The sequence below is a fragment of the Mustela erminea genome, chromosome 16, assembly GCF_009829155.1.
Source record: "Mustela erminea isolate mMusErm1 chromosome 16, mMusErm1.Pri, whole genome shotgun sequence".
Lineage (NCBI taxonomy): Eukaryota > Metazoa > Chordata > Mammalia > Carnivora > Mustelidae > Mustela > Mustela erminea.
Window position 1 is genome coordinate 59,470,370 of NC_045629.1, and position 23,772 is coordinate 59,494,141.

General features: G+C 34.8%; 1 protein-coding gene across 5 annotated transcripts in view; it reads right to left on the minus strand.

The window, feature by feature from the left end:
- Positions 1-23,772, minus strand: part of CSMD3 (CUB and Sushi multiple domains 3) — a 1,246,643-nt gene that overhangs the window by 552,290 nt on the left and 670,581 nt on the right. For all 5 annotated transcript variants that reach the window (XM_032316321.1, XM_032316320.1, XM_032316319.1 and 2 more), the window contains one exon: positions 13,081-13,193. In XM_032316321.1, the coding sequence (XP_032172212.1) occupies positions 13,081-13,193 (113 nt within the window). The remainder of the gene's footprint in view (positions 1-13,080; positions 13,194-23,772) is intronic.

Consider the following 23,772-nt stretch of genomic DNA (forward strand, 5'->3'; position numbering starts at 1 on the left):
TTGCTATGTATACTTCTTGTACAAGTCTTTGTACAGACATTTGCTTTCATTTCTACTGGAAAAGTGTCTAGGAGTGAAGTGGTGGGACAGTATGTTAGGCACGTGTTTAAGAAATTTGCACACAATCTGATGAGTGCTGGGTGTCATATGCAACTAACGGATCATTGAACTCTACATCAAAAACTAATGATGTACTCTATGTTGGTTAAATTAAAAAAAGAAGAGACTTGCAAAATATTTTCAAAAGTGGTTCTACTATTTTATCTTTCTACCAACAGGGTATCCTAGAAGTCACAATGTTCTACTTTCTGAAAGACAATACTTTTTAATCTTCACCATTCTAGAGGCCATATAGTGGTATCTCTTCATGGTTCTAATTTGCAGAGTCTTAATAACAGTCATGGTGAGCATTTTTGTCATAATTTTTAGCCATATGTATCTCTTCTTTGGTCCAGTGCCTGGTCAAATTTTTAAACTCATTTTAAATTGGATCCTTCTATTACTGAATTCTCAAATGCATTATATATTCTAGACACAAGTTCCTTCTACATACATATATTTGCAAGTATTTCCTTCCAGTTTATAGTTTGATTTCTTTTTTTTTTTAAACAGTCCGTTTTGATGAGCAAATGTTCTCAATTTTGGTGAAGTCCAATTTATCAATTATTTTCTTCTTTAATGTCTTCTTGGCTTGGGGTGCTATTATAAATTACCACTAACTGGGTGACTTAAACAACAGAAATATTTTTCTTACACTTTCAGAGAATTAGATTCCAAGATCAGGGTACCAGCATCAGGTGCTGGTGAGGAGTTTCACCCTGGCTAATAGATAGCTACCTTCTTCTCCCTCTGTGCTCACTAGGACTTTTCTCAGTGCAGTGCTTGGAAAGAAAGAACAGACTCTGCAATTATTTCCTCTTACAAGGATAGTAATTTCATCATGAAGGTCTCATCCTCACAAGCTCATCTCAACCTAATTATCTCCCTAAAGCCCCATCTTCAAATAGCATCATACTGGGGTTAGGATTTTAGTATTTAATTTTGTGAGGACATAAATATTTAATCTATAACATATAACATGCTTTTGGTCTTCTAAGAATATTAATCCTAAACTAAGGTAAATATGCTTTACTTCTATGTTTTCTTCCAAAACTTTTATAGCTTTAGCTTTCATAATTAGGTCTATAATCTATTTCAAGTTATTCTTTGTATATTGTATAAGGTTAGTGTTGAAGGTTTTTTGTTTTGGCATGTGACTATCCAATAGTTTCAATTCTATTTTTTACACCTGTTTATAGAAAAGACCTCAAATAGCCAAAGCAATCTTGGAAAAGAAACCAAGCTGAAATTATCACAAACCAAGGCTTTAAGATATATTACAAAGCTATATTAATCAAAACAGTGTGGTACTGGCACAAAAATAGATCTATAGATCAGTGGAACAGTATAGACATCCCACAAATAAACCCACAATATATAGTCAACTAATCTATGACAAAGAGGCAAGATTATACAATGTGGAAAAGATAGTTTTGTATTTTTTTAAATAAATGGTGATGGCAAAACTGGACAGCTGCATGCAGAAGAATAAAATTGGACCACTTTCTTATACAATGCACAAAAATAAATTCAAAATGAATTAAAGACCTAAATGTGAGGACTGAGACCATAAAACTAAAAGCAAACAGGGCAGTAATCTCTTGGACATTGGCCTTAGCAACTTATTTATGGATCTGTCTCTTCAGGCAAGGGAAACAAAGGCAAAAAATAAATTACTGAGAGTACACCAAAAATAAAAATGTTTTGCACAGCAAGTAAAATCATCAGCAAAACAAAAAGACAACCCACTCAGTGGAAGAAGATATTTGCAAATGATATATTTGATAAGGGGTTAATATCCAAAATATATAAGGAATTTATGAACTTATACCAAAACAAATGAACAAAAAACAAAAAGAAAGAAAAGAAAAATAATAAAAAGCAATCTCATTAAAAAATGGTGGAGGGCCTAAATAGACAATTTTGGCCTAAATAGCCAAAAGACATATAAGAAGATATTCAGCATCACTAATCATCAAGAAAATGCAAATCAAAATCATAAAGAAATATCATCTCACACTAGGGGCACTAGAATGCCTCAGTCGGTTAACTGTCTCATGAGCTCAGTTCCAGTCTTTTATCTCAGGATCATGAGTTTAAGCCCTGAGTTGGACTCCATGCTGGGAGTGGAGCCCAATTAAATTAAGTTAGGTGGAGCCTAATAAAAAAAAATAAGAAAGAAATATCATCTCACACTAGTCAGAATGCCTTGTATCAAAAAGGCAAGAAATAATAAAGCACTCCTACATTTATTGCAGCATTATGTACAACAGACAACCCAAGTCAAGTGCCCACAATAGATGAATGAATATAAAAGTTGTGTATACATACACTCACAGTGAATATATCACAAGAATGGATAAGGTCTTGCCATTTGTGACAACATAGATGGAATAGAGGGTATTATACTAAGTGAAATCAGTCAGAGAAAGATAAATACATTATTTCACTTATATGTACTTATTGACTATTATTTATTCAAGTATTACTTCCTATGAGCAGACATATATGTCTGTTAGACCCATCCATAATGTTTTCCAAGCTAATATGGTATAAAAATAAATAAATATATTGAATTCTGAAAGCACTGAATTGTAATATAGATCTTCCCCTTTTTCTATGTTGAAAGAATTAAACAGCAAAGAGATGAGAGTGTGTAATTAAGGCTCATTCAGTTGAAAGTGATAGAAGTTGACCTAGCCAGTGGCTTAAGCAGGCCCCCCAGTAGCACAAATTAAATGATCCTTAGAGTTTACCATCTCAGAAAAGAGATTTCCTTTCACCTAGAATCTGTATCAATTGCCCCAGATCCTGGACTGATAATCATAACAAAGGGAAGTTTGATTAGTTCAGCCCAAACTTACAGTGTTATACGGAACCTGAAGAGATAAGATTGATTAAAGTCTAGAGCAGCTCCCTCAGTAAGAAAAAAGTGTAAGAGGGGCTGCGCCTGCAGAATAGCAGATTCAGAGAGAGAGAGAGAGAGAGAGAGAGAGAGATCTAATCCTTGGAATTAATGTAGATTAGAAAAAGCTGCTTTTTTTTTTTTTAAACAAAGTACATAGGAAATGTCAATATATTTTGAAATGGTCTATTTTATAACTTAGAAAATAGTCTAACAAAATATAAAAACAACCCTAATCCAAGAGGAGATATGAAGAGAGTTATAGCCAAAGAAAACATTAAAATTTGCTAAATATTTACCTTTAAGTAAAAAATGTCCAAATGATTTTATAGTAAAGTTCTCTCTTACTCTCAAACTTACATTATTCAGACTATTCCAGAGCACTGATAACTCCCTGACACAGTTGGTGAAACTACCATAATCATAAAACCAGCATAAAAAGAAACCATAGACTAATTTATGCATTTGATTCAATGCAAAAGTTGTAATCAAATTATTAGTAAATTGAATCTGAGAGTGCATTAAAAGATCAGAAACCATGTTCAAGAAAATTTTATGCAGGAAGTGTAGTTTATCCCAGCATCAGGAAGCCTAGGAACACAATTTAAGGAGTGACATATTTAAATATGCACTTTTCTCAATGAATGGAGAAAAGTGACTTTATCAGCTATCTTTTTTTTTTTAAAGATTTTATTTATTTATTTGACAGAGAGAGATCACAAGTAGGCAGAGAGGCAGGCAGAGTGAGAGGGGAGAAGCAGGCTCTCTGCTCAGCAGCGAGCCTGATGTGGGGCTCGATCCCAGGACCCTGGGATCATGATCTGAACCGAAGGCAGAGGCTTCAATCCACTGAGCCACCCAGGTGCCCCTTTATCAGCTATTCTTAATAAAAACTCAGAATCAAATAGGACTGAGAAGGAACTATGCAGATTTGGCAAAAGGCTCTTTTCCACATATCTGTGCCAAATACCATGTCAAATGTTGAAATAGCAAAGTTATTTTCATCAAAAGAAGCACTGGACAGAAATGCTAGCTCTCATCACTATAATTAAATATGCCTCTGGGAATGCCAGTCTGTTCCTGACTCTGGCAACAATGTTTTTACAACTTTGGGGATAAACGTGGATAAGCTAAGGAAACTGGAGGGAATGAAGAGAAGTACCTGAGTGTCAAATGACACTGTAAAGCAATCATCCAACAGGTAAAGCAATCATCCAACATCAGCATCTACTCTTCTCCACATTATGTCAGGTGAGAATAATGAACCCATATTCAGGATAGTATTAGTTAGGTTTTCTTTAATTTGCTCATAAACGCCTTCCCACTGTTATAATGCCTAATTATCAAAGAATTAAAATTAATAAGCATTAAATAATATGGCTAAACTACACAGATAAACAAAAATCAACAACTATTCTTTATAGTAGAAATATAATAATAAATTTAAAACAATAATTCTTCCTAATCAGTTATAAATATATAGAAATACATATTTCTAAATATTTCTTTCTATATAAATATATAGAAAGAATGGCGGTTCTTTCTAATCAGTTATAAAGCCTATTAAAATCCACCAAAAAAGTAGGAACTAGTTAGAAATAAAGTTATCATGAATGAAAAAGAGACTGCACTAAAAAAATAATAATTTAAATCTAAGACAAGAGATGACTTGAGATAACATTACAAAATTCTATAATTCTATTAATATAGATCAAAGCAATATATAAAATTGATGCAATCTCATGAAAATTCACAAATAGTTCAGCAAAATTATTTTACGATATAAGTGGAGTTAAGTGTATAAGAAATGTCATGGATATTTGAAATAGAAAAATCATAGCAGGAAGATGTTCCTACAAGATAGTCCAAAAAGAAAACCTTCAAACTAGCGATATTGAAGCTGTCTGGTTTGGACAGAAGAAAATAGTTAAATGCATCCAAGCATAAATAAGAACCTTACATGTGATAAATATGACATTCAATTCTGTGGGAAACATGATGACCTAATTAATAATATTGTTGGCAAAATTGTCTTTATATTTAATAGAAAACACCCAGTCAAAATATGTAAATAAGTTCCAGATGAATTAAAGTTAGAAATGTTTTATATATATATATATACACACACACATATATATACGCACACACACATACATATATACACACACGTATATATACATATATATGTACATATAATTTTGTGGGTTTTTTTAGGATTTTATTTATTTATTTGACAGACAGAGATCACAAGTAGGAGAGATGCAGGCAGAGAGAGAGAGGAGGAAGCAGGCTCCCCGCCAAAGCAGAGAGCCCAATGCGGGGCTTGATCCCAGGACCCCGGGATCACGACCTGAGTGGAAAGCAGAGGATTTAACCCACTGAGCCACCCAGGCGCCCCTGTACATATAGTTTTAAATTTCTTTTTTATTATTCTGTTTCAATATATAGTACATCATTGGTTTTTGAGGTAGTGTTCCATGATTGTTTGTATACAGTTTTTATATACTATATATAGTAACTTTAATAAAATATTATAGTTACATATAATATTTAATATATTATTATATATTATTTAAATATATATTTATAAAATATTTTAAAATGCACAGCACATATACAAACAGAAATTCCATAAATAAAAGGAATGTTAAATTTGATTAGAACAAAGAAGCCAAAAACCTGGTATTATTTCAATGTTATAGAATCAAAATAGACTGAAAGAAAATATTTGCAGTGTATAAACAAACCAAGGGATATATCCCTTATGTGCCCCAAATGCCTACAACTTGTTATGAGTACAAAGACTAAGTAAAAATGGGCTAACTTAATGTGTGTATTCGCCAGGATGTACTAGGTTATGTTGGACTAACAAATTAACCCAGAGATTTTAGAGGCTTAACAAAACAAAGTTTATATTTTGCTCATGCTTATATTTTTTAAAGATTTATTTATCTATTCGGGAGACAGCACACATGCACATACACACATGTATGCATACACACAGGTGTGCACGTGTGCTCAAGCAGGTTGGGGGTGGGGCAGGGGTAGACAGAAACTCAAGCAGGAGCTGGATCTCACCACCCTGAGATCATGACCCCAGAGGAAAACAAGATTCAGAGGATTAACCAAGGGAGACACTGGGGCACCTCATACTCATGCTACTTATACTATATCGTTGGGAGATGGGGTGGAGTGGGGACCTTTATGCTCCATTCTCCCTCCGGAACACAAACTAAAGGAAGTAAACATTAATTTGTATCTGTACTACCTGGGAGATACTGTCTCCTTGTCCCCTTTGAAAGAGAACACCAATGTATTCAATGCTTTAGCCTGGGAGTGACTCTAGCCACTTAGTTATATTTTAGTCATCGGATGGCCACACTTCACTTCAAGAGGACAGCAAAGTATAATTCTCTGTTGACCCAGAATTAAAGGAAAAGTACATAAATTGTGACCATTAATAATGCCTTCCAAAGAGCATCAAGCTGAAAAATTTCAGAGGATGAAGTCCAGGTTGTTAATAAATCTATGACAAGATGGTCAACAACCTTGTAGCCATTAAATTCAATAATACTGCTTTTATAACACATCAGATGGACAAATGCCTAACAGATTAGTAGCATTCCATTTTAGGTCATAGGGAAAAGCCTCCTTTTTATACTCCAGGGAAAGTAAAAATATAAAATTTAGGAAATAATTACTCAAGATCCATTTCTTATTTAAATGTCCATACTATTCAGAATCTGCTTCCTTAGTAAAAGAAGAAGAAAAAAAATGCATGGGTAATTGTACAAGAATATTTATTTCAACATTTTAATATCATGATAAAGACAAAGATGCAAATTGTTACTGGTTCATGTTTAATTGTGGTGTGCACGTTTTGTGAGCTATCCTATAGTCATTAGATGACTGCCACCTATCCAAACAAATTGACTGGAAAAACTGTCATGATATATTTATAAATGAAAAGCAGCTAGAAAGTTATATGTACAATATACCAAAATAAAGATAAAAGAAGAAAGGAAAGGAGAGAGAAAGAGAAGGAGAGAGAAAACAGTGGAAGAAAAAGAGAAGAAAAATGTGCTCTTATAAAAGCATAAAATCTATATGCTTGAATTGTTGGTTAAGATTTTTTTCTGGATAAATTATTTGAAATATCATCAGAAGGTATCTATGAAATGTTCTAATTAACCTCTCAAGACATTATTTGATAGGTTAAAAAAATGACACCTCCAGCATTAAATATGTATTTTTAAGAAGCTAGGTTTTTTGGTTTGTTTTTATTAAATTTGAAGTTCAATTAGGGTTAAACATTTGTCTCGTGTTATTTTCAAATTTTGGTATCAATCCATCTTATCTCTGGCATATGCCCTTACTAGTAAAAACTTGCATTTGACAAATAATGGAATTCCTTGTCCTCAGTTCCACAATGACAGAAAAGGACTGTCAGTTCACTTTAACCATAAAAATTAATGATTCTAAATATTTAACTAAAATGATCATCTTTCATTAAAATGTTCCATTTCAAAATTTTAGGTCATCCCATAAAAGCAGATGGCTTCATCAAAATTTTAGATTCTGGCCATGTGCTTTAGTTGAGAGCTATTTTAATATTTAAATATCTAAATAAATTTAAATTTAAGCAAAGATTTACAGAAATAATATAAGTTTCTGAAAAGCAGCAGTCTTAAAACGTAGAGTTCACAGTCATATCTTAATTTTGCCACACACCAGCCATGTGATCTTGAATGAATCACCTAATTTGCTGTGTTAATTAATTCATCCATACAATATCCATACAATAGGGATAATATTACCTACTTTATTGGTTTGCTACAGTTGATTAAATGAGATGACACACATGTTTAAAAACAGTAATGACTCAGGGTGCCTGGGTGGCTCAGTGGGTTAAACCTCTGCCTTCGGCTCAGATCATGGTCTCAGGGTCCTGGGATCGAGCCCCACATCAGGCTCTCTGCTCAGCAGGGAGCCTGCTTCCCTTCCTCTCTCTCTGCCTGCCTCTCTGCCTACTTGTGATCTCTCTCTGTCAAATAAATAAATAAAAATCTTAAAAAAAAACAGTAATACTCAGCAAGTGCTCACTATTAATATTATATTGATGAGAATGCGCTCCATCACGCAACTGAAAATCAGTCAGTTACAATACCTGATTTCTAAAAGCAGCAGATGATAGCACTTTCAGAACTCTTATGAAAGCTGAAGATTTTTCTTTATATATGGCTTCTGCCATGAACTTAAGCTCTTAACCAAATATTTCTAAAGACCATAAAGTTACTATATGGAAATAAAAACGTACAGACATTTGAAATCAGGTGGCTTTTGCTGTGTATACATTTTTTTTTTATGTGTAGCTGATGAGACAATGGGAGCTCAGTAGTTTAACTCAATCTTGTGGTATATATATATATATATATATATATATATATATTTTTTTTTTTTTTAGACACTGATCAGGGTCTTCAGCTTGTCTTCAGGCTTTAACCTTTCTGCTTTTCAAAAACACTTCACACCTACATAGGATGTAATATCATATAATAGAAAGTATCATGAAGTCGACAAACTTAGAGTTGCATCTAGATTCTGCAGTAAGTTAAAGATCTGATACTCATGTTCGTTCATTCACACATTTCACAAATATTTATTGAGTGGTGATTATGTGTTAGGCATGATGTTGGCTACTGAGAATACAACAATGAACAAGACAGACCAACTTCCTATCATCATAGTGCTTACATCCTAGTCGGTTTTCTGATCTGTTAAATTGAGTTATAATTGATACCTCCCAGAGTTCTAATGAGATTTGATGAGTTAATGCAGGTAAAGTGATGGCGATATATAAGGTTCTTAGTAATTATTAATTGTCCTTTTAATGTTGCTTAGGTTTACTCAGACGAAGATGAAAATACATTAAAAAAAAAATAGTGCAGTGTTAATGGATGCTAATAGGTCCAGTGGAAAAAAAAAAAAACTATTTTTCTTTCTGGTTAATACTCACTTGAAATAATGACAATATAAAACAAGAAAACAAAACTAATCTTCCTAAGGCTAATGGGGCAGGATAAAAAGCTAGGTTATTCTTCCCTTTTAGCAGGAACACCTAGTGTCATAACTTGAATCATAACTTTGGCAAACTCATAGATTTCCTGCAGAGAAGGATGGCTGATGTGTTATACCCAATATGGACATCACTGTTTTTTTTTTTTTAAAGATTTTATTTATTCATTTGACACAGAGAGATCACAAGTAGGCAGAGAGGCAGGCAGAGAGAGAGAGAGGAGGAAGCAGGCTCCCCGCGGAGCAGAGAACCCAATGCGGGACTCGATCCCAGGACCTTGAGATCATGACCTGAGCCGAAGGCAGCGGCTTAACCCACTGAGCCACCCAGGCGCCCTGGACATCACTGTTTTTAACAAATAAGGAATATCATTAAACTTCTGAAGAATACAGTGGTATTTTATGCATTTCTGCTATTGCAAACCGTAATCAGCATACTTTTATGTACATAATAAAATTAAATGAATTTTAATTGAATAAGAATGAATTGCATTTATAATAAGGAACTATTTTCTTGATTTTCAACATTTGTTGCTTTTTTACAGTTTTTTACAGTTTAAGATAGTTGCTGTCCAAATTCTATAGAAAAAAGCACTGATACTTCCAAAGATTAAAGCTGAGGTTCTAAAGATAATGATGACTTAATTAGGCAATTATGTATCATTTATATTCACAGATATATTTTTGGTCTTTTAGTCAATGGTATGGTCTTAGAAAAGGCCATTTTCAAACTGAGTTTTTTGGAGCACTAAGGTTTCCCTATACTTGGAGGGAATGAAGGGCAGTCTGACCATTGGGGAATGCCAGTCCTGCATCAAAGCAGCCCAGCTTTTAATTTTCTTTTTTTCTATTTTTGGTTTCTTAATAGGAGATTTCATTTGAAAATTTATTTTCTTTTAAAGCAAACTTCAAAAGCATGGTCACAGGCAATTAACAAAACACAATTTAAGAATTAAAATATATCATAAAAAAAATCTGGGTTACATAATTTAGTGGCTACCCATAAAATTAAAAAAAGAGAATATACCACATGAAAACATACTTAATTTACAGGAAATCTACAGTCAGTGCTATGTCATACAAAATCTACAGATGACAAAAAGAAGATATCTTTAGATCAAATCTGGAAAGGTTTTTTAGCAGGTGTTCCATTTAGAACCAACACACTACTTAACAGAGAGCATGGTAATTATGAAAATTATTTTTAGTAGGCAAAGTTGCTAAAGCTATCTGCACATCAAAATTCAAAACTTGTCAAAATGAACCCTGCTTCAACTTTGAGCTCAGGTTTTAAATTATGGAGAATGCAAAAAATATGATTTTCACAGTAGGAAAAAAAATCACGGTAAACTAAAATTTTAAGGACATATTTTTCCCTCTATTACATCACATTCCACATGTTAAATCATTTGTTCAGTTTTACTAATCACTTACGATGACATAGCAAAGGGTTGCTAATGGAAATATGAAAAGGGATATATTTCCATCTGGTAGTATAGTATCTATCTGGCACAGGTCTTATACAACAGAGAAAGTGTTATTTTGTGATGAATGGAGTTAAGAAAGGCTTCACAGAAGAAGAAATATTTGAATTTTGTCTTGAAGGATGGGTGATGTGATGCTGTTAAAATAAGAATAGAGAATTCGGATGCAATTGCCTGAAAGCCCAAAGAGGACAGGTATGAAACAACTTGCGGGGATGGAGAATTACAGATAATTTTGTAAAATTGGACTGTAGAAAGACAAAGACACAGTGAAGAAAGCTGGAAGATAAGACGTCTCAAGGTTTTGGACCTTATCTTTAAGCCATGAAGAAAATTATGGAAACACCTACAGCAGGAGTGTAATGTGACACTTCTCTGCTGCTGGAGATCACCATTCCCAGTGCGGACGTTAGATTAAAATAGACTGAAGGAAGGGAAAAGAATGAAGGCATTATTCAGCAAGAATCTTCTGTGTTGGTTTCAACTCTCTCATTTCTGTAGATTATTTGTGCTTGAATAGTTGGATATGTTTTTCTCTGTCACTATATTGTGATTTCCCTGAGAGATAATACCTGGCTCTTCTTTCTATTTTCAACAACTCATTCAGAAGCCAGCACACAGCAGATACTTAGGATTTTTTAAAAAATATTTTTTGAAAACTGAGCAGAAAGAAACCAAAATAATGTTTAATTGTACTACTTTACCACGTAGTTCAGCTCTTGAACCGCACAGAGTGGAGCACATTGTAAATATCGATAGAAATCCCTACTGCTCCGACATGTCCATGAGCTCTAGTACAATGGTTTCTTTGTTGAAGCATTATCGTTAATGATTAATATGGTTTCCAAGGTTTAAACAACTACAGGTTCTCTGACAGGTAACCTTCACAGGGTGAAGAAAATAATAAACCCAAGGGGAATATAAGGATGCCAATTCCCTTTAGCCATTTAGAGTGGAATTTTCTTTAAAAAATGAAAACATCAAAACATAGATACTTTCAACAAAAACTGACCGTTCTTTAAATGTTGTAATTTTGTCTTATTTAGAGAGCAGAGATGTGGATTTTTAAATGGAGGAGGGATATATTTGAAATTATAATCAGGGTAACCTTTTCATTATTTTTAACTGACATTTATACAAATTTCTTGAACTATTCAAATTAATATAGCACCAAATTAGTCACAAGTTAAAAACACAGGATGCCTGTGTTCGGTCTCCCTGACAACATCATGCATTCAGTTCTGTGTGTCCAGATACAAAGGCAAGGCAAGCCAATGTTCAGAAAAGGAAACCGATTACAAATTATTATTATGCAAGTAAGAGAATTCTAAACAGCTATTGTTAAAATTGAGAAGAGCGAGAATAATGATTTTTACCACAAGAGAAATAATAAAATCAAGCCACAGAATGTTCTGATGGTTTCTTAAAACTTTTCATTTCTTAAGGTATAGATTTCAATTGAATTTATTAACATTCACTATTTTTTTCAGTTAGAATTCTATATTCACATTTCATATATATATTTATATATATATATATATATATATACACACACACACACACATACACATATACTGTAGAAAGACAGTATTATATATACATATATATACAATATCCATTGGCTCTATTTGAGTTTAATCAAGGCTCATCAAGGATATTTATGATTTTATAACACTTGCATCTATCTCTTATAAATGGAACTAAAAGATTCTGTTGTGCACAGGTAATTAATCATCAATCTGCATCACTACCAACACCGGGTGGGCAGTGGTAATTTAGCACATCTCTGGTCTATGACTTACACAGGAATTGATCATTTGAACACCAAAATGATGTATTTAATCTGAGAGAATACCTGGTAGATCCCTATGATCTACCTTCAAAAAATGGTACTCTGGGGACGCCTGGGTGGCTCAGTTGGTTGAGCAGCTGCCTTCGGCTCAGGTCATGATCCCAGTGTCCTGGGATCTAGTCCCACATCGGGCTCCTTGCTCGGCAGGGAGCCTGCCTCTCCCTCTGCCTCTGCCTGCCATTCTGTCTGCCTGTGCTTGCTCTCTCCCCCTCTCTCTCTGATAAATAAATAAAATCTTAAAAAAAAAAATGGTACTCTGGATTCTTAGAGGAATTAAGTCCTTTACTTTGAATTTTAGTATTAACTAATTAGTATATTATTTTTGTCAGGCAAATTGTATAAAGTATATAAAATTACGTTGTCTATTCTGGGTAAGTCTAGGAGGCCAGGGTGGCTAACATATAGGGATAGTACAGTGGGCTGGGGGGAGACAAGATATGCAAAATAGACACATTATAAGGGGAAAAAAAAGGCCTACGTTTATTTCAAGAAAAGTGAAATCAACATTTATAGTTAAATTAAAAAGAGAAGTATTTTGTTAGAATATATTCTTGTTTATGTTCGGGAAAACTTTTTATTTCGTAGATGCAATTAAACTTGAACTTAAAAGTATTCTCTGGTGGTATTAAGATAACATATTTCCCATAGTAGCCATTCATCATTACCTTTGTAGTTGACCTTGAAGCCAACGGAGCCAACACTTTCATCTGTTTGAAGGTGCAGCCACATTTGGCTACTCATGCTCACTATCAGGTCTGGCACAAAGCTTCCAGTCAGCCTAAAACAGAGATGGACGGAGAAGAGAGAAATGGGTTATTAAAACACTTTCTGCATGCAAATGATGACATAGAACTGTTTCTCAGTACTTTCTTGGCTAGAAAAAAACAACTGTCAGATAAACTTGCAAGGCTATGCGTTCATGTAACAGAACAAACAGCACAATTTAGTGATCAAGATTTATTATAAGTAAGTATCATTTCATGTGTTTAACTAGGTTAGGTCTTTCATAATCCTCAGGCAAGATACTAAATTTTAGACTATCAGAGAATCTTACACTCCTTTTTGAACTGAAAGGAAAAAGAGGATCTAAAATATCTTTAATTTTTTTTTAAACACCAGGAATGCTCTTCATTTTAACCTTTCAAGTTTTATAGAACTTTCTTCTAAAGAAATACGTTGAAAAATATTTAAGCACTGTGCAAAACAAAAAATGGCAAGGAATATAGTATATCCCTTTGCATACTGATATCAGACAACATATGTCATGTATTTTTTTTTTTTACTGCAAATAGTTTCATTTTAAAGAACATGCTGGTAGTTTGATATAGCATCACTGAATCTATGCATTAATAATCTCATTCAGTAATGCTCAATTTTATAATTGTATAAATGGAAATTACCTCATGTTTCCTCTGTCATTAATCATGTTACAGTCACATACTTGAACCAAAGCCAAGGGTCATATAAAGGAGGAAAGCAAATGAGTAAATAAGACCTTGGGGGGAAAAGTCTGTCGAGAATAGGAAGAGGGAAAAAATGGACTCACTGCTGAGCAAAATATCCATAGTGATAGGGAAGTTTAAATTATATACTGAAAAGAGTCTTCTAAAAGGGGGAATTCCTAAGTGTTTGTGTACTTTATTGCTAAGATCATGAAGATTCTGGGAAATTACGTGAGGAGAGAAGGTATAAATTTTCCCTCTGTAATAAAATGGGCCTCTTAAGAGAGCAGGTTTTGGGATAGAGGCTACACTACAATTACACCAGCAGAGGGCAGCACTGATGCCCGTATCCCCGAAGTGACCACAGCGGCAAAACGCTTTGCTCATTATCTAGCCACCAAAAGGATAAAATAACATCAGCCGACTGAGTTAAATGTAGCTGTGTTACCAGTGTCCAGTGTTACAGAACTTATGGGGACTCTATCTCAAATAAGCCGAGTTAAATATTGTGTTTTAATTATGGGATTATATGTGACACTGAGGAACACTGTGAAATATACTGTATTATGGAATTTTAAGGTATGTTGTCTTCCTGCCAGATCAAATTTAAAATTATTATAATATAAAAGATATACATACATACAGTCTTCTTTGTAATATAGCTGTATATCTGCCCCATGTATACATATTTGTGGGTATACATATCTGTGGGTAAACACACACCCCCCCCCCCCATCATTTGGAAAGATCATTCAGTGAAATTTTGTGGCATATGAACTTTCAATTTTCAAATTGGTGAGTTCATAAGTACTACTCTTTTGAGCTATAGTAGGGACAGAGTTTATGGGCAAGAGTAAGGAGAACTCAAGCTCTGAGACATGACAGAAAGCAAAATGGTTTCATTATGAAGTAGGCATGAGATACACCATATCAAATGTGCCAACAATCTGCCTCACACTATTAACAGTTGTTTTCAGGAGAAGAGTGCATAATTGCTCCTTCTTATGTTCTCTTATTTCCTTTCAGTTCTGAACTTTTACTACCCCAAACCTCCAGCATGATATTTTGTCAGTTCATAAAGAACAGCTAACACATACAGGCAAAGTTGTTCCCTTGCTAACTTGTTCTTCTGCGATTCCACATTCCTGGCTGGTGTAAGGGTAAATACAAATCTGAAAAATAATGATAATTAAACTAAAAAATTCCCCAGTGCCACAAAGGGAAGAGAAAAATCCCTTCTCTTTAGCATTTCCTTTAGAACACTCGAAATTGTAAATGGCCTCTGTTTATTTCAATTATATAAAAATCTTTTAAGTTAAATAAGCCTCTTGCCAATGGTGCATCCTGTGAATGTCTTTCTTGGAGGTCTGGGTGTCATTTCTTTGAAATGTGAATGTCAAGGAGAATATTGTTCTGTATCCCTGTTTTTGTGGGATTTAAGTGTAGGCATACAGACCCATGAGGTAACTTCCTGTCCATCAAAAAGATGGGTGTTTTATTAAAAAATCTTTTTGGATTTGTATGTTAAGGGCAGTTAACATACATGTAATGGACTGTATCTGCCTGACTGTATAAAAAGGCAAGATTTATTTCTTTGCAATCACCTTGGTGGGTTGCCTGTGATACACATCACAGTCTGGTTTAGTGCTTATTAAACATTAAAACTGTTTTATTCTTGCTTACATTTTGTGGAGAGATTTAACGAGGCTGACAGGTAATTCTATTTTTAATTATATATCCCCGACAATTTGGTGATGAGGATAGGATCCAAATGGCAGTTCTTGAATTAAATAGACCGGCTAAAGTCTCATGGTTATAAACAGTCTAGTAAGAGACCCTGGATTATAAAGTGTTTCTTCTAGTGCCCTGCTCTTTTGAAATACTATCTCAATGAACCACCCTCTCAAATTCAAGATTTTATTATTTAGTAAACCAGAGTAAATTGGGCTCTAAAATCCAAAATCATGATCTAAGATCATGATTAGCTTTGATAGTAAAAAAAATATGGGAAGCCTGAGGTTCTTTCTCTTAAACAGGTAATACCCCTGTCATATTTGGAATACATAGGAGAATCTAGTCTTTCAGGATTTTTGTGTTTTAGGAGGGCCTCCTACCAAGCAAATTAGATACTTGTATTTATTGGATGGCTGTCATTCTAAGAGGAAAGTTAAAAAGCAGTTTGGATAATCAGTGGAAAGACTGGGAAGAATGGGAGAAAATGTGAGAATTCAAGGGACTTTCTCTTTTACAGAAGCCCTCTCTTTCTTTCTCTTGCTGTCTCTGCTCCTTCTGTCTTCCCTGTCTCATTATTCTTTAAATTTACACCGCCACTCGTGGAGATATGTACTAGCTCCTGGAATTCTGAAGCCAAAAGATTTTGCTCATTTGATGGAGCAAACATGCTGGGGACAAGAAGATGACCAGCACGCCAAAAAGTAGCCAGCTATCCACCCGCCTCCACAACTGCGGAAAAACTAACTGTTTGGAAGACCTACTGAAAGAGACTGCTCACAGCTTTTCCTCTAACGGTGAGCTGGGAAAAACCACAGTGTTACAAACAGAAGACAGGAGAATTCCCTATTATTTTCCATCAAAAATTTATTGATACTTTTTCAGAGTTTACTAGCATGGATCCAGGAACAGGTCAAAATCGTCCTCTGGTTCTATCCATCTTTGTCTTGGCTCTCTTGTTGACTATCCAAGCTCAAATTAAAGAAAGGGGGGGTCAAATGGCAAGGGCAACTATTACTCAAATCTTAGCAGTAGCTAGCTACTCAGTTTGGGGACAATCTGAACAAATATGAAGAAGAAAATAAGAAGTTAAAAAGCGGCAGGTTAACTGTTCGGTTAAGACTAATTACTAAAGGAAATTAACTCTACAGCGGTGGCCAATCTGTGAAGAGAAAGGAAGACAAAACAGAATGTTACTATTATAAGAGGCTGCAACACTAGAAGAGGGAATGGAGAAAAGAAGACTCCAGGGATGTATAAATTGCAGAAATAGGAATCAGGAATGCCCAGAAGGCTAAAGAATAACTGGGAAAATGGTTTAAAATAGACAGACTGAGGAAATCTCAGCGGTTGGAACTGGTAAAATGTATGCTTCAATAACTTTCCCTCTGGCTGATGTATCATTGCTTTTTCTGGTAGATTGTACTGTTACTTATTCTGAAGTTTCCCTGGAAAGTCCTCATTTTCCAACTGGTGATAGATCAATACAGGTCATTTGAATCAGCTTTATGCTCCTTTCTTTTCTTTGTGGTTCCAACCTGAATAGATCCTGTGGCTGAGGAACACATTTTCTTCCTTTCTCTTGATTGTCCTATAAACCTATTGGGGAGAGATCTCTTGTGCAAACTAAGACTACCATATTGTGTATTCCATCTGGAATGTCTGTGAATTACCCTCAGAAAAAGCATCTGGTTTGGTTACTGGGTACTTTCTGAAAGAAAAGGGGTATAGTAGGAAATAGCAAGCCTGTACCACACTGGAAAAGTACCCTGAGCAGAAACAAATCAGTGTATTACTTTGGGCCCAAGGAATAACAACACTAATTTAATCTCAGATGTATAACCCATAGAAATCCCTTATCGGAAGCATTAGTCTTATGTCGAACAATACCCTTTGTTGAGGGCTCAATTAGAAGGGAAAATCCGGTTATTAAAAAAAAAAAATTAGAAAAAGCAAAGGATAATTATAAAATAAAGGGCACCCACCCTATAATATTATTACTGCCAAATTCCCAGTAAAGAAGTAAAGTAAATATGATAAAGATGGTTGACTTTTGTACAAGATCTTAAGAAAATAAATAAAATTGTTCCATTAATGTGTATAGTTCCTAAACCAGAACTTTTAATAACTTTGGTAGCATTGTCTGAAAGGTTTTTCTCCAATCTATCTATTTCTGTTTTGTTTTTGTTTTCTTCTAGCTCCTCTCATGGACAAGTCTAAATCTTGTTCACTTTTACTTATGAAGGAGTCCAATATTTATGGCAAAAAAAAAAAAAAAAAATCAAGCGTTTCAGTACTCTCCTACTATTCCTCTAGTCATTTATGGGAAAACTTAGAGACAGCTCTCCCGCCAGAAGGATCCATAGGTATTCAATATATGGATGGTTTGCTGGTAGAATCAGAAACTAAAAAGCCAAGCAGAACTGATACTTTGGCTTTGTTACAATTCCCTCTGTTTACAAGGGCCCAAGGCCTCACGAGATAAGCTGTATTACTGCCAAACTGAGGTAGAATATTCAGGGTATCTGTTGATGCTGAAGGCCCCAAAAGCATACAATACAGCCCATTTTGCAAATGAAATATCTTGTTAAATAAAGTCCCCAGTTTTGGGGACTAAGAGGATACCGTAGACCATGAATTCAAACTTTTACAGAGAGGGCAAAACCTCTGATAGAGCAATTGTGAGATGACTGCTCAGCATTGGGAATTCTGAATTTGGAAAAGCCTTTCTAGTTGTGTTGTCGTGAAAATAAGGGTGCCGCGTTTGAAGTGTTAACTCAAAAGCAAGGATTCATTAGACCACACGTTGATAATGTATTTCTCAAATCTTCTGGATCAGGGCACTGTGGTTACTGGGACGCTGTAATAGCAACAGACACATTTTAAAAAGGCTCAAGTCCTTACCTTGAGTCACTTGACTTATTTTCTTGTCCTATGTATTATGACAGCTATCTTACAAGTAAGGTTACAAATTTGTGGGTATGCCATCAGACTAGGTATAAAGGGTCATTAAACAACAACAACAAAAATACTATTAGGAAATGCAATCTCTTAGATCCTGTTTTTTGTTGTTGTTGTTGTTGTTGTTGTCGGTGTTATTTTTACCAGATCCTAATCATATTGTTGGTCACAACTGTTCAATGGTAATAGAAGAAGACACGAGGCTTTGACTTGATTTGTCTGATATTCTTTTTCATAATGACAATTTCATAATGTTTGTGGATGGGTCATATTCTTAGGATAAAAGTGGCCAGCATAAGGCTTTGTATGGTATGCTGACTCTTTATAAAAATTCTGGAAGCTTCTATTTTGCCTCGAACTAAGCTGGCACAAACAGCCTCATCAATAGCAGTCATGGTAATTGCACCCCCATATAGTATATGTTTTTGTCTGTCTTGCAACAGAACAAATTTGGAAAAAAAAAAAAAAGAAGAAGAAGGTTCCTACTTTGAGGGGAAAGAATCTCATGGAAAATTGATAGCTGACTTGTTCAAGGCTGCTCAGATCAGTAATCTCTTGCAGGGCTCACGCAGGCAGAATGAAAACTTCTGAAGGCAATGATTTTGCTGACAGAGCTTCAAAAGCCACTGTTAAATGCGGCAGATTTCAAACTTAGAAGCCTCACATTCAATACAACAAGCAATTTTTGTTAATTTCCAAAAATATGCTTCCCACACCCCTACACACAAAAAAATGTACAAATGGATTAGAAGAGGAGCTAAGAGAAATTTCACTGAACTCTGGGAATTAGTTAACAAAAACACATGCCACAGTCCTTATTTCTTGGTTAGCAATGTTGCATCATCAACATAATGCCAAAGTAAAAAAGGATTTTTAAAGGCACTAGACTCTTACTACATATACCTAAAAAGATGAAGTTATCCAAAACATATTAAAGAGATGAAAAATGTGCCAGCAGAATTCTTCACAGGTTCTCCTAAGGTCTGTGTAGGCAGTTTTCCCCAACCAACTTCTCTAAAATTTTGGTGGCATTTGGATTTCATAGAATTAATTTCTGAGGAATTAAGAGGTTTTGTCTAGTTATGGGATTATGATATCTGGACGGTCTGAAGAAGTTGTTCCCCTCTTCAGATGCCAATGCTCAAGCAGTGGTAAAGTCTTTCTTCAAACATTTTCCACTTAAGGAATACTAGAGCATAATGAATCAGAGAAAGGAAGTTATCTGATTTCCACTGCCATCTAGTAATGATGCAAATATTTACAGATTCCAGTAAGAACAATCAAACTCGTTTGTTAAAATTCAGCAATATAATAGATTAAACTGGTCTAGACCTTTACTACTAGCCTTGTGGAAAATTAGAGCAACCTCTGCAAGCAAGCAAAATATTTTCCCTTTGAACTTATATTTGGCAGGCTTATGAATTTGGGTCATCAGAGATCATGTCCTGTACCCAATTTAACTGAATCCTCTCATAAACATGTCCAATACTTCAAAGGGCTTCTTTCTTCCCCAGAAGTCCTGAGACATAAAGTCATAAGGCAAAGGACCTTGAAGGACCCACCAGAAGTCTGCCACCTCTATTAACCAGGAGATTCTGTCTACTTAAAGTTGTTGTAGAGGAAAGACTGTCTGTTCCTATGCTGGAGGGACTCTTTCAAGTGCTGTTAATCACCCATACAATGATCAAAGTGAAAGGAAAACCCAGGGAGACCCACGCTTGCCAAGTGAAGCCAGCAGCCAGAAAGGGCTAGGCAGTGGGTCTTACAAAAGAGTTGAAAATCAAATTTTCTAGAGCAACCGAGGATGACACGGAACTCAGCTTAAAAAAGGTATTCGAGGGCACCTGGGTGGCTCAGTGGGTTAAGCCACTGCCTTCGGCTAGGTCATGATCCCAGGGTCCTGGGATGGAGCCCGCATCGGGCTCTCTGCTCAGCGGGGAGCCTGCTTCCTCCTCTCTCTCTCTCTGCCTGCCTCTCTGCCTACTTGTGATCTGTCAAATAAATAAATAAAATCTTTAAAAAAAAAAAAGGTATTCTAGAGAACGTATGATTTTCGTGGACTGCCTTACTGTCTTATTCACAGCAGTGTTTTTTAAATTTCTTTAAAAAAAATCACATTTTATTACAGAAAAAAAACAGGTTATTTGTTAAACTATATTTTTCTTTCTGTACTCCCAATAATAGGCCCCACAATCACTATACCAAGACATCTCAAAATTATATTCCCAGTGGCCAAGACAGCCTTAATGTTCCCCTGAGCTTAACTAAACTTTGAGAGTCTCCTTCCTGATTACAGGCTCTTATTCTACCTTTTTGAAGAGCCTTTACTTTAGAAAACTTAGAACTGTACATCTTTTCTCTGCACTTCAAGACGTAAATTTTCTACAACCTATGAATGTGTTTCTCAAGGAGCTGGGAGCCATCCCTCTGAAATATAATCACGAAAAGAGTTAGCACTCCAAACTCTCTGTCTGTGGACACGCAGGAGCTCAATTCTGATCAGCATCTGTTAACAAACACAGATGACCTATTCATATCCACCAATCTCCCACTACTCTTCTCCAACACTTTCCCTAAAGTTTACCCCAGGGTGTAAAATCTACCCCACCTTTTATTTCAGTAGAGTTGAGTTTGATTCCTCTTTCCTACTATAATAGTACTGACTCCTATGTCAATAGTCTTGGTCCCTATTCCAATAGGAGTCCATAGTCTTGAATAAACTCTTCCCTAACTGTTTAACTGGTCTGGCATAATTTTTCTCTTATACTGGTCAACACATGATCTGGACTTCTCAGTCCAGCAATCTAATTATTGACAGAGCAAAAAGTGAGATTATCTTCTTAGTAAGTTTTAATAATACCAAAGTAAAATAACTAACGCCCATCTAGATACTTACTTTATAATTTTGATATTAAAAAAAACAGTTTTGTTAACTTGTTTGACTAGTAGGATGCTGCAGAATGAAAAGCATTTAATTAGAAGACAAACAGAAATCCAGTGTTTACAAATTAAGCTATAGAAGACAAGTTTAATGCCCCTTGATTAACTTTGAAATAACAAGTTCTCTCCAGTCCAAGTGTAGATAAGCAAAAGTGAATGTCTATTACCTATGTAGATTTAATTGACTGTTATAATAATATAACTATTGATTTTGACCATGCAAAACATGGCCTGTAGGCTGGGTTTGTCCTCAAGATTTAAATAGTTAGAGTCATGTATTATTGAACACTGGAAGTTCAATATGTACCCTTCAACAGGTGCCTCACAATAATACTAGATAATGGTTCTGGGTATCTTTGTGTTTCCATCTGGGAAAAATTATCTGGAAAGATGGAATAATTACTGAAGATCCTAGATTATTTTGTAAATGTAATGTCACTTATGTAATTGGTGAGAACTTAGGAGAAGTTTACTGGGACTCTAAAGAAATAAACTCTTACTGACAAAATTAGATTCAGGCTCCAGGGTGAAGCTACTCCTTAGGTTTAAATTAGTAAGCTTTCATAAGGAGCTATAAAATAATACAATAAACATTGAATCATTTAAAAGTGTAAGCAATATAGGCAACATAGCACTTTGTAAAACTAATGTATGATGAAAGAAAATATTTGACCTTTGCCATCAAGAGTTTTCTTTACCCATTCACCATTGGTACAACATATTTAAAGGTTATTCCTCCACAGCTAATATTGTACTGAAATTTTAAATTCATCCTATTGTATTCCTGATAATTGCTTTGCTTTGTATTTTACTGTGAATTTGCTGTATATTTAGACGACTGCAAACTGCCCAGAGCAAAGTAGAAACAGCAATTGAGATAATTATAAAATTGTAGTTTTATTATAAAGTAGTCACAAAAAGAAAAATTATAAGTGCAAATACAAATTAAAAAAAAAATAGTTTCAAATTGTCCTTGGTTACAAAAGGGAAAGAAAACTTTCCTACTTTTCCATTTCTTTTTATCATTTCCTTTAGAAAACTTAAAATTACAAATACTTGCTTTCTTCGTGTTTTTCAGGCCTATTTAAATGGTGTAAAAGCTAAACAAAACTCTTCCAGTTTTACACATCAAGAATGTCTTTCATGAAGGCCTTGGAGCCATCTCCTTGAAATGTGAACATGAAGAAAGATGGTGCCCCTTCATCCTGCTTCTGTGCCTGAGAGTTAAAGCCTAGGTGGTTTGCTCTAGGGTGTAACTTCCAGCTTATCATATGGATAAGAGTTAATTTTGTCTTACTTTTGATAAGGATAACCAACACGTATGTAATGGATTGTATCTGCTTATATAAATGGGTGAGATTATTTTTCTTTTTTTTGTTATCTCTTTAGCAGACTGCATATAATGTATGTTATATTCTGGTTTAATGCCTACTCAGGAGTAAAACTGATTTATTCTTTTCTTCATGTAGTGAAGAGAATTCACTTTGTTGGTGGTGATTTTATTTTTGATTATATTTAATTAACATTGGTACCTCACTTGAAACCACACTCTTTGGATGCAGGTTCAGTGGCTAATGTCCTTCCAACAGCCTCTCACACACTTGTTTAGACTCAAATTGAAATTTCACCTACTTTGGACAACTTTCGATCCAACTCCCATCCCTGACAGTAAAGGGTGTTTTCTAATCATGGAGGAGGGAGTCCCACATTATTTCAAATGAGTATTCAAATGGCTTTAGTATGGTTTTGTTTGCTTGTTTGTTTATTTTTAGGGAGAGAGAGCATGAGGGAGAAGGGGGCAGAGGGAAACTGAGAGAGAGAATCTTAAGCAGGATCCATGTCCAGCACAGAGCCCAGTGCAGGGCTTGATCTCACGACCCTAAGATCATGACCTGAGGTGAAATCAAGATTTGGATGCTAACTGGGGTGCCTGGGTGGCTCAGTGGGTTAAAGCCTCTGCCTTCGGCTCGGGTCATGATCCCAGGATCCTGGGATCGAGCCCCACACTGGGGAAAAAAAAAAAAAAAAAAAAAAAAAAAATATATATATATATATATATATATATATATATATAATCACTAAGTATATATGCCTTTAATATTTAACACTTTTATTTGTCAGTTATAGCTCAATAAACCTGAGAAAAATAAAAAGGAAAAAAAGTGGATCAACATATTGGAATAATAATATATTTCTTTAAAAATGATAATACATGGAGTACTAGAAATAACAGAACTACATAAATGTTAGCTTATTTAGGTAACTGAGTAATCCGTAATTATG